General features: G+C 42.6%; 1 protein-coding gene across 1 annotated transcript; it reads left to right on the top strand.

The window, feature by feature from the left end:
- The first annotated feature begins 5436 nt into the window (after positions 1–5436).
- ufl1 (UFM1-specific ligase 1) lies at positions 5437–13789 on the top strand. Its single transcript, XM_076083621.1, has 19 exons — positions 5437–5639; positions 5848–5993; positions 6183–6211; positions 6358–6455; positions 6818–6932; positions 7090–7220; positions 7622–7680; positions 7771–7917; positions 8480–8655; positions 8750–8929; positions 9381–9507; positions 10453–10575; positions 10806–10926; positions 11025–11191; positions 11398–11528; positions 11728–11808; positions 11888–11973; positions 12076–12256; positions 13319–13789. Exons 1-19 carry the CDS (start codon positions 5563–5565, stop codon positions 13538–13540), a joined length of 2397 nt encoding a protein of 798 aa, XP_075939736.1. The 5' UTR covers positions 5437–5562; the 3' UTR covers positions 13541–13789.
- The last annotated feature ends 532 nt before the right edge of the window (positions 13790–14321 follow it).

Raw genomic sequence — 14321 nt, forward strand, 5'->3', positions numbered from 1 at the left:
TTAAAAACCCTGACCTAACTGGAGCTCTTAGCTGTGGGGCAGCAAACATTTTGCACTGCTGTCTTTTGAAGTGGGTATATGAAAGGACCTAAATTTAACTTAAGAGCTCAGTCTTTCATGGAAATATACTTTGACAGAAACACTCTAAATGTCTGCAAAATGTGTTTTCTACTTGTTTGTCTCAACACGTTTTTTGTTTTTGGACAGAGATGAATGCCGTTTTGTGTCTGTTGTGCAATAGACTTGGCCTGAATGAGTAAGTTACACCTACATGTGGCCACCACCACCACCACCATCCGCTATAATCACTGTCAGGGAGCTAGCACCACCCACCTCCACCTCGAGGAATCAGAGAGAGAGAGAGATGAGAGTTGAGATGTCAACACCATTGGGAAGGCAGAATCCACCTGGAGCTGCCTGGTGTCAGTATCAGGCCTCATGCTCGCGCTGCTCTATTTTTAGCCTGAAAAGACGGGGGAGAGATTGAGTCAGATTTTGGTTGGCTGAACTTTCAGAAGTCGAATAACCAACAATGCACCATGAAAATCTGTGTTTACCTGCACTGAAAGGCAAACTGTGGTTTATCACTACTCTGGTTTTATTTCTCATGGCTCCATTGTTAGGAAACCTGAGCAGTCAGATGTTCAGACAAAAAAACATTATAATCCACAACAGCTTGTAGCCTGACTTCCTGGTTACATTTTGGCTTATTGTTGGCCCACTTACTGTTGTACCAATAAAATCAATGGCCGGAGCTATAAAAATAAAACCCAATATAATAGATCATAATTAACGTGTTACTGTCAACTTTGTGCAGTGCTGTAATTTCATTTTTTTTGGGACCACTTTAAGACAGCACAACAAGCTGTAAACATTAACATATTGCATTATAACCTGGGTGTGGTGCCCATGTTAGCAAACAGTTTCCTATCCAACAGACACAGAGCGACGTTAGCATTCTTTTGGAGTTGAGTTTCTGGCCGCCTGACTGTAAATCCAATATCTACTCTCCTTTTAGCTCTGTTTTGGTCTCCACCAACTCCTGAGAAGAAATATCTGTCTCTTGCTAAATGCTATGGGCCTACTATGTTCATAAGATAGTTGCTAATTTAGTTTTTCTGCTGTTTGGAGCTGAACAGGTTGTGCACAGGGTTCATTCAATTTTTTTTGCTGCTGGAACAACGTGTTTTCCTAAAAAAATTGTTTACATACATCAAAAATGCATTGTCAAGTATATCACAAATATGTTTGTAATCGTAATCTGTAGAAGTCTGTGTAGGGAGGACGTCCGGGTGGTTCGGACAGGTCTAAAAAACGTTCGTGTTCTGTGTGAAACCAAAAGTCAACATTTTGATTTACGTCCCTAACTAAACCTAGTGTTTTTTTCTGCGTTTTGCTGCAATTAACCACGCAAACCATGTGTTTAAAACGGCAACCGTAATGCGGGGGAATCCCTCGAGTACCTGAAAATGCAGTTTAGCTGTATGGGAACGTACTTTTATAGGAGTAAGGAAATTGCATGGAAACAACACTAATAAGAACCGTGACAAAATGTTTCAGTTGCGGGTCACAAAACCCAAACAAAGAGCTGAAAGATGCTAAAAAGGTCAGAATTAGAGCTGAGGGGAAATGCAAGTCATCTGATAAGCTAATTATCCGTGGGTTCATCACTATAAGCAACATTTTTCACTTTACATATTTAGTAAATTTTTAATATTACATGTTGATTAGTGCAGCTATATACACCATGTATATAAAAAGGCTGGTTAAAGTCAGGGGTATAGGGAGAAATATGATTACTGATCTGCTCCATGCGCAGATTGTTATAGTGCGCTGAATTTTCAGAGTAGCCTGGTGTCTTTTGGGTGTGTAAACCTACTGGATGTAACACATTTCTCATGCATTTAATAAAACAAAACGGATCGTTATTAACAAACACCTTTCTTGTTGTTCGGTGACATCTTCAAAGCTAATTTTCCACACAATCAACAGTATCTTAAATTCAGTTGTTTGAAGTCACCGGAGAGACGTGTTCGCCGCTGCTGAGACAATTGTGTTTACTCGTGGACAACTTGATTACAATTCAAAGAAGCAGTCTCACAGTACTTATTCACTGAGGAAATATGACCTACATTCTTATCAGGGAAGCTTTGAAGTTTGAAATTAGACTGAAGAACTTTTAAGAAGAAGACGGCTAATCAAATACACTTTTTTTTTCATTTAATTCTTAATATCAAAGCTTTTGAGGACTCATTTAGCTCGATATAAAGCTACTTTAGACTAAGATTTAATAGAGGGTCATAGAGAGCTGAATTGCAGACGGGCCTGTGATATAAACCGGTTGTTTAAGTGGTTTCTGCCCCCTATCTCATAGGATGCATAAACAGTCTGTGTCAGGGATGGGGCATGCTCGTAAAGCATTGCAGCTCTGTGAATGACATCATTCAGGATTCCAGCGCCATCACACAGCAACATAAACCATGGAGCATCTGGTTGTTGGGTGTGTGCATAAATCCAATCCGACTCCAGTCTGTTGAAGGGAGCACTCTGGTTACACTGCTGCGAAACCAGCATGACAGAGAGAAATGTACGGTTCACATGGTAGGGTGAAAGAAAGTCAGAGAGAGTCAAAGTCATATTGGTACATGGTTCCACATATTATCTGCGCAAGTACTGAATTCAGAAATCTGTAGGTTTATTTACTAAATCACAGAATCATAGAGATTAAAACAAACGTAGGATTTCATGTATTTCTTCGGTGACTTTTATTGTACTTGAGCAAGCGCAGTAAAATGATTGAAGATACAAATGTAAGAAAATTAAAAACACATTCCCATAGTAGTCCCGCATGTAAGAGATAAATGGAAAAATTGCGCTTTAAGTCAGACAAGATGGGGTAAAACAATCTGAAATGTAAATCTACATTTTATCGAGTGCAATTTTGAGGAACTTGTGCTTTCTATTTTGTGCTGATTATTGTACTTTTACTCCACTACATTTATTTGACAGTTGAAACTACTTATTATAGTAAAAAGCTGACACACAAATGCATCGGTAATAATAATCTGATGAAATAAGCTATTATATAATAACTGTAATAGCTGTAAATACTGTACGATAATATAACAACCAGTGGCTATTTCTCTGTTACTTTTGAGACATCAAGAAGATACAAAAGATGTTTGCATTTAGCATGTCTAATTTACAACTGAACTAAACAGGTAACTAGGTCGAGTTACTAATATTTTAATTAATTAATTGCTAATTAATTTAAATTGTTCTGCATCTTTGCACAATTGTTGAAATTCATATATGTTTTTATTCAGACACAGTAGTAAATGCCACAGAGCTTAATATAGTTTGCAATGCCTCTCCCTGGATTGGCTTCCTCTTGTTATATGTGTTTGTATAACATTTACAAAACACAAACACACTAACACACTCATACACAAAACCATAAAACCTAATTATAAGTGCCTGATCAGTTATATACATGACTGATCCCTCAGCAAAGTTATATTTAAAATTGTTCACAAACTCATTAACAGATTTTTTTTTGTCAGTAATAAAGGTTAATACACGACTGCAATCACACCATACTCGTGTTAAAATTGCCCGAGCGTAAAACATAATGAAGCTAATAAAAGCTTATTTCCATTTTGGTCCTAAAGGGGTTAAAAACAACATTTCCCTCTCAGCTGCTTCAGAGATCCCAGAGAACTGCAGCAGTGTACAAAAGTGCATCGTTTCCCATGGAGGTAGATTTCATTTTTTAACTTTGTATTAATATAGAACCATCCCATATTCACCCCGACTGTGCTGACATAAACCTGTGGCAATTGACTAAAGATGCATACTTCCACACAGTCGCAAGCATCAACATGTTCAACGTGAAACACTTGTCTTCCCTGAGTTAGGTGTGTCCCCTCTTATACTGCTACCCGACCAGGTTTATGCATGCCGGCTGCTCTGAGGCGCTGGAATAGGATGATCGGTTATTAGCTGCCCTCTAAGTTATTTGGGAAATTCCATTAAAAGGCCCTAACAGAGGGGAATTTTGCAACGGCCCACCATTTTTGCTTTTTTTTTACAAACGATCTAATATTCAAACGGGTCGGACTGAGACATTCCTCTGTTCTGTTTTCTCCACTTTCAGAGAGGCTGCAAATGCCACCCACACACTCCTCTGAAAGCAGCCAAAAAAAAAAACCTCCATAACTTACTTTAATCTCATAATATTCCTTTACCTTGACTGGTCATTTAAATCTGAGCTTGAAGGCAGAGAATCATATAATATATCCTAAAGTTTGAACAAATCCACTTACAACTTTTCTCCTCATTCTAAAACTTTGCCCGAGGCTACTGCTTCCTTTCTTCTTGACTCTCATAGAAAGTGTGTATGTCATACAGTATCCGAATACAGCCACACTATATACATACTATATATGGAGGTTGGTTATGAGGAGGGCATTTTCGAGAAGTTATTAAAGTGTCCATGGCTGTGAGTCACTTTTGCCAGACACAGAAGGACAGTTTTCTAATCGAGATTGGGCTTTTTGACAAATTAACTTGCAATTAATTACATATAAGCCTGCAGTGAATATGCATATGACATATAATTACAGTATTCCACTCCTACCAGGACTTTGCCGGCATGATGGAGTGCTTTATACAACACAGCACCATCTGTTAAGCTCCCTGGAAGGAATTTAATGGCTTGTAGTCTACTGCTCCCTAGAGTTCACAGGCCTGCACTGCAGCCTGTGTTCCTCCAGCTTTGATATCATGTTTCACTGTGTGGCAGAAGCAGGAATGCACAGTTTGAGAGGGGGATTTCCAAATGGTTTCATGTCAGGGAATTGCAAGTGGAATTGCTTTTAACCGCAGAAAAAAGCTGGTTAAAAAAATATAAATCTTAGAACACTTCAAATGATTTCAAAGTCTAGAAATAAAAAATAAAAAACACCTTTGGTTGGTTAAGTAAACAGTAAATGTATAGGGCCTCTTTGTCCTTTGTATGTGCGTGTATATGTTTATATATTTTTATATAATGCTATTTCAGAATGTCAAATTTTCACTTGATTTATTTGTTTTATGTCCTCTTTATTTATTGATAACTACCTTCTGCGTCGATGATTCCCTGTTGCCTCTAAATTTAATAGAGATGTAATGTAGGCTGTGTTGCTGAAATGCTGATGTAAAAAAAAAAGCAATTTGTACTTTGCTTTTGTCTCCAAGTGAATCACTAGTTAATTTAACTGAACTGCTCCAGCTCCAGACCACCTGTACCATCCGAATGTCTCTCTGAGATCTTCTAAAGGACCCCATCATAGTGGAGCCATCGCAGCACTCGAGAACATCTTTGCTTCAGCGCGCTTATTGTTGGGCGGAGGAAATTTGGTCCTCTTGGCTCTCGGTTGTACGTCACTGTAAATGTTGACGTGTGGCTAAAGCAGAGAGCTGTCTCGTTAGCCAGTTAGCCGGACCTTTGCTCCTTGATAGTGGATGGTTGAGAAAAGCACTGACAGCTGACTGTTTTTGCAAACACATCCACTTTTAATAATGGCGACTGACTGGGAAGAAATCCGAAGGCTTGCTGCCGATTTTCAGAGAGTACAGTTTGCAGACACAGTGCAAAGGTAAGCCCAGTTTACACTGCACGCAGCTGTTAGCAGCGAAGCTAACGCTAGCTAGCATTAAACTTTCATTTAGAAGTAACGCCGCGAAGCTAGTTGTGAATTGTCTCCTGTCGTTAGCAATAACAATACAAAAATAATATACATTATTATAATTAATAAGGGGGAACGGCCCTAGTGACAATATAGTAACGTGAACCTTTTTCTTCAGGCTATCGGAGAGGAATTGCATTGAAATTATTGCAAAACTGGTCCAAGAGAAGAAGCTGGATGTGGTGCACACGCTTGACGGAAAGGAGTACATCACTCCGGCACAAATCAGCAGGGAGATCCGGGATGAACTCTACGTCCATGGAGGTCAGTTTACCAGCTGAAGTAGCACGAAACGATGAGAAAAGACCTGTCGCATGGCTTAAAAACGACATGTAACATTCACGTTCTATGGGAATTAATCACTTCCTGTACTCTCTGTTATGATGCTTCACACAAGTAGAACTAACAGTTGCTTGATAACAGTGATTAACATCCTGCAATTCTATTTCACAGGGCGAATCAACATCGTGGACCTCCAGCAGGTGTGTATTAGCAAGTTGAAGTATTGCTTTGAGCCCTGTGTGTCACCCACTGTGTATGTATAATAATACACATTATTCATGTTCTCAGAAATCCGTTTTTAAAACTTTTTTTTAAAATAATTGTGGCTTTATCTCCCTCCTTTCAGATTATCAATGTGGATTGGGTCCATGTTGAAAATAGAGCGATTGACATGGCCAAGTCCGATAAAGGGATTCAACTTATACTGGGACAACTTATTGATGAGTGAGTATTAAGTGACTCTTTGATCACACAGGGGCAGTGTGAGGCAGTGTGTCAAAGCTGCACAAATACACTCTAATTGATGACACTGATGCAGCAAGTAGTGCACCTTGTGTGAAAAGACACCTGGTTTATTTCATGGATAGAAATGAAGCGTGAACAAAGACGATCAATAGAGGAATATCCTTTTTAAAGAACGTGCTTAGTTAAAGACATAATATATATATTTATATGAACAATAGAGTATTAAGTGTATAAGTAGTAATACTGATACCAGTGCAAAATAGAACAGCAATAAGAGTAAGGTAAATATATATATTTCTTTAAATAAAGAAAAAGGAAATTACGTCTTGTCTTTTCTGCAGCACGTACCTGAACCGATTGGCCGAGGATGTGAACGACAAGCTGCAGGAGGCCGGTTTGATCAGCATTGCAGAGCTGTGTAAAAGCCACGACCTCCCGGGAGATTTCTTATCTGAGGTGAGTCGCACCGCAGCATTCATCGTATCAGCAATGAATTATGAAATGTTGTTATTCAGACTTGATTAGTAACCTCGGCTTCAATGACCTATGTTGTTGCTTGCTGACTAAAATGAATGAATTAATGAATGCCTGCGTGTTTTCTACTAAACCTCAGGAGCTGTCGAAGCGTCTCGGGAAGCTCATCCAAGGAGAAATGGACCAGTACAACAGGGGGGTCATATTCACTCCCGCTTTCGTTGCTCGTCACAAAGCCAGGATACGAGGGCTGTTCAGCGCTATTACAAGGTAAACTTTGACAAGATATTTCACACATTGGGCCTCGTGCAACAACACGTGCAATAAGGTTTCGGGGCAGTTTTGGATTTAAAGGAATATTCCACCCCACAGAGTACCATTTTGTATATGACTTACTCGCCACGTGTTACCTTGAATTCTTGGAAGAAAACTTTTGCATGCCGGTGAACAGAGAGTCTAAAAACGGACTAAATCATGATTAATTGAGGTAAATGGGGTCAAGGTTTAATAACAGCAAAACAGTTCTCGCAGCACGCCTGCATAAGCGTGTTTTAAGTTGTACGTTTATGACTAAAAAGCATGTGCTTGGGAAGTAGTGAGCGTACGACTAGATGAATGAGACTTGGACACTTGTTACACTAAAGCCCCTCCTGTTTTACTTCATCCCGTAGGCCAACGCCTGTCAGCAGCATGATTGGAGCGTTTGGATTTCAGGAACATCTCCTGTACTGTAAGGAGAGGCGGTTGATGTGTCTCTGTGTTTGACTGGGTGTGATGTGTCTCTGTGTTTGACGTCGCGGTGGGTTTTGTTGTCCCCCAGCTGTCCTGGAGGAGCTGGTGAATACTGGACGTCTCAGGGGAAGCGTGGTTGGAGGTCGGCAGGACAAAGCCATGTACATCCCCGATATTTACGCCAAAACGCAGAACGCCTGGGTGGACTCGTTCCTCCAGCAGAACGGATATCTAGGTATGGCTTTTAAATCATCACGATTAAAGTCAAGCCTTAGCCTCAGCAGACCAGCTAACCTGCAAATACAGTCATGTTGGGGTCGTCCTCTCATTTCTTCTTTTTGCCTACCTGGGATTGGACTAGTTGGATGATTGCAGCAGCCTGTAGTTTATGATACAGGTTGGTAATAGTGGTGTAACGGACCATTGTCTATCCGTGATTCGTACGGATCACCCCCCCCCCTCATGGTTCGGCACACATGTGAACCACGGATTAATTACACAGTTGAATGTTAACCATCACAGTGTGAGATAAACTTTTACTGACAATCGTTATCCACCAATATTCAGTAAAAGATGCGATCAGGACATCAGCATTTATGCTGATAATGTTGCATTGTAAACAACCAATCCAATATGGATCACCAATGATCTGCAATCAATATCGGCGGCAAAAAACAAAGTTTTATGATCCGTTGCGCCGCTAGTTGTTGGCATGATTGGAGGTAGCCTCTGATTGGACAGTGGTACATGTGTGCGTTTGCAGTCTTAATGACTCTGATGACGTCTGTCTCCCTCAGAGTTTGACGCGTTGGTCAGACTGGGGATCCCCGACCCCACCAGCTACATCAGGAAGCGCTTCAAGTCCAACAAGCTGCTGTTCCTCAGAGCAGCCTGTGTGGGTCAGGCTCTGGTGGACCAGGTGGAGGCCTCCGTGGAGGAAGCCGTCAACTCCGACACATGGACGGACATACAGGTGCTCGCGCCGCTCTGTCTTTACCCGAGTCACCATCTTATGGTCAGAATATTAGTAACTTCCGTTTTTCATTGCCGCTCTCGCTCCTTTTTAGCCGATTTTGCCCAGCTGCCTGTCAATGGAGGACGTCGGGATTTTGATCAACCAGGCGATGAGAAACGCCAACGTCCAGTCCTCTGCCAGAGTGCTGGGGGAAACGGTCGTCGTCAGCGAGAAGTTCATCAGCAACTGCCTCTCTTTGTTTGACGACGCCATGCAGCAGAAAGCTCTGAAGGTACACATCTCCATACAGAAGCTCCTGTGTAGCATTGGGTGGCAGAATTCAGTCTACAGACGTATTTCTGACAAAGGGGAATTATTTGTTCTGTCATAGTCTGTTTATTTTTTACAGTAACGGTAATGCAGAAGTTCGAAAGTGCTCGTTCAGCCTGGAAACTTTTAGCCGTACGCTGTTATCAGCAGGTGTTGAGGTTAGCACAGCAAGCCGATTGGTGTGCGAGTCAGTCACACTATGGGGAGCACAAAGGAAATGTCAGAGGTGGAGGACTCGCCTGCTGGTTCCCGGTCAGTTACAACAGCAACGGAGAGAGAGAGTTGTGTCTCAGACCAAAAGTTGCCAATGGGCAAAATGCTCCCTGCAGGAGGTGCATATATTACATATAAAACACTTTGAAACCAGTGTCTGTGTATTTTTATATTTTTTTTTATTTGAATGTGTCTCTCAGGAAGTCAAGAACAATCCGGTGTTTCTGATAACTGAAGATGATCTGAAGCAAGCATCCATGCTGACGGAGAACTCAGCAACTTCTAAAAAGGACAAGAGAGACGCAGAGCGCAGGAAGAAGGCAACAGGTTGGTCCTCCCCCACTTTACCCTGAGACACCACACACACACACACACACACACACACACAGTAAAACGTCAATGCTTTTGCCACATTTATCCTGTCCCCTGACACATTTCTTACGTCTGAGTGTTAGAAATTTGGATCCTCTTTTTGCCAGCTTTCTTCGATGTCCCCGCACCTCGTTGTGAGCCGTCACAGACCCTTAAGACAAAAAGACTAAAGAATTAAAGATTCTGTTCTCAAATTATTAATCAAAATGATGACAATCACAAGGTCCCGGAGCCTAAGGGATGTTTTAAAATGGTTTTTTTGCCAAAATCAAAATATATTCCATTGATAATCATGGATACAACAATGTATTAAAGCCATTGTAGGTTAAACATTACAGAACTGGGGGAGGGAAATAATATAAGAAAAAAACAAAACTTAAATATTCTCTGATATGATAAAGACATACATTTGCGAGAAAACTATATGATAAATAAAAGGGGTTTGTTACGGGTTTATTTTGACCGAACCAGAGTTGGTTATTGTTCAACAGTGGAAAGATTAAACAAGATGTCTGATGTATTTGACGAGTATCAGCAGGGGGGGGCGGGGCTTAGCCAAGGGTCAATCGTCTCCAAGAATGAGGACGTTTTGGCTTCTCTGTGCAGCTGTTGTCACATTCATCTATGAAGGGGGAAAGTGTCTCTCTGCTCACTTTAAATCTCACTTTAACGTACGAGGTGATTTCGTGACATCCAGTGAGGAGCCCATCAGTCAGTATGCAGCTAACACATGCACATGTACGGACTTTTCAGTGAAGTAGGAGACCTCTTGTCCAATAGAAACACAAAATGATCTATAGATCCTGCTTACTTTCACGTGCATACGTGATGTTTGATCAGGGTGCAGAAGGGCATTTGTTCTTGGATTACATCTCCTCTGTGAACCGTTTGTCTCCCCAGAGGGCAGCGGCAGCGTGAAATCAGGCGGCGGAGGCAACGCCAGAGAGATCCGCATCCGTAAAACCAAGAAGAAAGGGAGGAAAGAAGAGGACAGCGACGAGGAAACCGGACCGTCGCAGCAAAGTACAGTCCCGGCCGCAGAGCTGTTTCATCTTCACGGGGACATAACGTCTCTATGTGCACATTAAGCCTGTTCAGTGAGGCATTTTACTGTAACAAGAGCGTAATGGCTGGTTGGCTAGAGATCTCTCCCCTGGGTTGTTAAGCTCTTCTTTTTGCTTTTTTTCATGGAAGACAAAGGTAACGGTAGTATCCCTGTGAGACTAATTAGCTTGTGTTTTACCTTTGCTAAGATCGCAGTAAACAGTCTGCAGCCCCCTTTATGGCCCAGGAGGAGATCGCAGCAGTTTTAGAGCAGAGAGTAAGCGACTGCCCCGAGGAAATCCTCTCCGAGCTGGCAGAGCATTTAGTAAGGTAATACACAGCTTTCTGTCTAAAAAAAAAGTTTGCTTTTTGTTTTTGTTGTTGCTGAGAACAGTACGTCAGTCCTCTCACTGTGAACATCTCTCCAGGCCTCTAGCTAAAGCCTACCAGGAGGTGCTGCGGACAGTGTTCATGTCCTCCACCAGCTCTCCGTCGAGGGCCAACAAGAAGCAGAGCATGAAGGATCTGCAGGAGGAGATCGCCAGCCTGTACAACAACATCCGACTCTTCGAAAAAGGGAACAAGTTCTTCTCCGGTAAATCCTGCTCTCCAAGTCTTGTAGTGCGACCAAAAAAAAATAGTCTCATGTCCAGTTTATTAGGCCGCTGAACCGCTGGAATTGTTGTCATTGTTTTGAGTTTGTCTCCGTCAGAGACGCGAAGAATTGTGTCAATTGGCGTTATTTCTTTGATGGCAAGTATTAAGTAAAGTAATGATATCACTTTATCTTCAATCCTGCAGATGAAACCCAGGTCCACATTGCCAAGCACATCCTGAAGACCCTGTGCACCGACGTCACCAACATCTTGGTCAACTTCCTGGCCGCCGACCTGATGATGTCCACGGAGAATCCCGGCACCATCACCAACGAGGTCGGAGAAAAAGTTCCTGCTCTTGTTTTCTTACGTCTGCTCTCTCGGTAGCCTTAAATAACAGCATTCAGCCGGAGAGGCAGAGAGCCCAGATCAGGTTTAAATCAAGTCGGAGCTAATTAGGCCATTGTTTGAAATGCACTGTGGGACTTATTAGAGCTTGGACTTGATCGTGAACGTCTCTGATGTGTTGCCTCAGGTCAGAGTGAAGATTTTGGTCAAACTGTCTGAGGAGATCAAAGGACCGCTCATGAAGCTGCACAACTGCCTGAACGGCAAAGTGAGTACGTTTCCCCGTCAGTTTCATAATCGGCTCAAGTACAGGGACGGAAACGTCTTCGCTCTTTCGTCCTCCGCAGACTGTCGAAGACTTCCTGACCAACATAGAGACCTGCGCAGAGGTGTGTGGGTTCATGCTGAAGAAGGGAGACAAGAAAAGGGAGAGGTAAGGACGTGTTTTAAAGTTTTCATCGTGGATGTTTTGTCTGAAATGCTTTCATTTGAAGTTGTTGCGGTATCGACGTATGTTTTACCGCGTGTCATCCAGACAGGCCCTGTTCCTGCACCGTCAGGCTCTCACCGAGCAGCTGAAGGAGGCGGAGGATCCGGCCCTGGTCCTCCACCTGACCAGCGTGCTGCTGTTCCAGGCCAGCACCCAATGCATGCTGCACGCCCCTGGACGCTGCGTGCCTCAGATCATCGGCACCCTCACCGGACGGATATCCACGGTATGTCTTGACGCTCGCCGACTCGGCAATTCACGCAGCGTATATGAGTGGAAGGTTCGTGTGAGGTGAATCGATATCACCATTCTACTAGTTGTAGACTACCTTTGCGATTAAAGATCAGTGCTTCAGCTGGTAACGTTTTGGCCGAGGACAGAAAAGAAAGGAGGAGGGAGTGAGACGGCATCTGTGTACCATTACCAGATTATTATCATTACTTTAAAGTACAGACATTTCAAACACGAGACGTACATCACGCGAATACTTCGCTCTCTCATTCTCTTTCTCTCTCCGGGGGAGCGCATTAACACTCTGCCAAACCTCCAGCCGCCAGATCTATTTTAGAATCAAGACCTACAACCAAATCACGCCTTTCTTTTGTTCAAATTGCCAATGTCACCGTACAGGGGCGGTAAAGGCAGTCACCTTATGCACTCTATAGCTGACTGGATTGAAGTCTCTCCAGGCGTCTGTCTGGCAGGATGATACGTGGATTCAATGGGACTCCCGATCAACTTCCGCTGACACCTCACTGGTTTTGTGCGCAATAAGAGTCTGCATCACAATGAATCTAATGGTAGGAACAGTAGGGAAGAACTTTTGGTGGCATCTTTGGTGTCCCCTCCAGGCATTGCTCTCCAGAAGTTTTATTTTTATTTTTATTTAGATAAAAGTCAAAACACTCGCAACGGTATTATCGTCATTTTACGGTCCATTTTTTATGTTTTGATCTACCATTTCAGTACTTCATCACATTTCATAGAGAATAATTTCCCCCCAGTGACATAAGAACAAACATACATCTATGTAGTACCAGGTTTGTGATAGACAGGTTTGTAGTTCCATGAAGACCCTCCATAGTGCAGCTTCAGTTTGGTCTAAATGCTTCAGCAAATGTTGTCTGCACACTGCTTCATCATCTCAGCACTGTTTTTCATCCAGTTTTTTTTTCTCGACTCTGCATCTGTCTGTAATCGCCATCTGCCGCGGTGTCGGTGCAATGGAGCAGTTGTTTGGTGGGTTAAACCGCTGAATTGTTTGCCTGCGCCCATGTGCCGTTTGCAGGAGCAGCAGCAGCTGCTGTCTGCCTACCAGAGCCTGGTGGTGAAGCAGCTGGTGAGCCAGAACCAGAGCAGGAAGCAGCAGCAGCAGGAGGAGGCCGAGAACGATAAGGCGGAGGAGCAGGAGGAGGAGGTCCGCAGCGTCCGCACGCAGCTCGCGGTCCTGACGCCGCAAGTCAAGGACCTGATGCTGTCCCAGAGGAAGACGTCCGTCACAGAGGACTGAACATCTCAACGTTTAGAGAACGTATTGAGGATGAACCTTTTAATGGACTTACATGTTAAGATGAATACGTTTAACGCTGCTAGATCAGCTGTTAATAATGTATTTTACGTGATTTATGCATGTGGACTTAATACATGATTATTAAAAGGAAATTCCTGTTTGGGATGTCACCCTGTAAACCCAATTGACGTGAAAATCCTCAATGAGGTTCTGATTTTCATGCATTCATTAAAGCTCTCCTCTAACTCACGTGTTTGACTTATTTATTGTGAATGGTTGTGGAGTCAATGGGACTCATGCAAGCACCACTTGTACGGACGGATTTGTTCTACAGTGGCTTGTATGAGTGATTTAGGAGAACTTGAAGCATTAACCAATTTTCTTGTATTTAGAATTTTGTTTTCAAACTCAATATTTGAGTTGTATGAGCGACTGGTTATTTTTCCCCCATTCCTTGGCATTAGAGGGTCCCTTCATTCCGCTGCCGACGCTGTTATATATGATAGACATAAGATGTATGGATCTCCGAAAGCAGGACTTCAATATAGTCCATATGGGGCAGAACGCATATATGCGTTGTTCCCCATATGCGTTCTCAAACTATATCGTTTTATTGGTGTTCATTATGCTAATTTCCAATTATGAATACACATGTGGCAGGTTTAGTCATACTGTAGAAGCGCCGGGATTAACAAAGTCAGCATGCGTCTTTTTTTTTTGGGCTGCACACCACTGACACCCAAAAATGATGTTGCGTTACACTACTCCAGAGTCCACCACA

This window comes from Anarhichas minor, unplaced genomic scaffold, assembly GCF_050575085.1.
Source record: "Anarhichas minor isolate MPS153535 unplaced genomic scaffold, ASM5057508v1 ptg000136l, whole genome shotgun sequence".
NCBI classification, from domain to species: domain Eukaryota; kingdom Metazoa; phylum Chordata; class Actinopteri; order Perciformes; family Anarhichadidae; genus Anarhichas; species Anarhichas minor.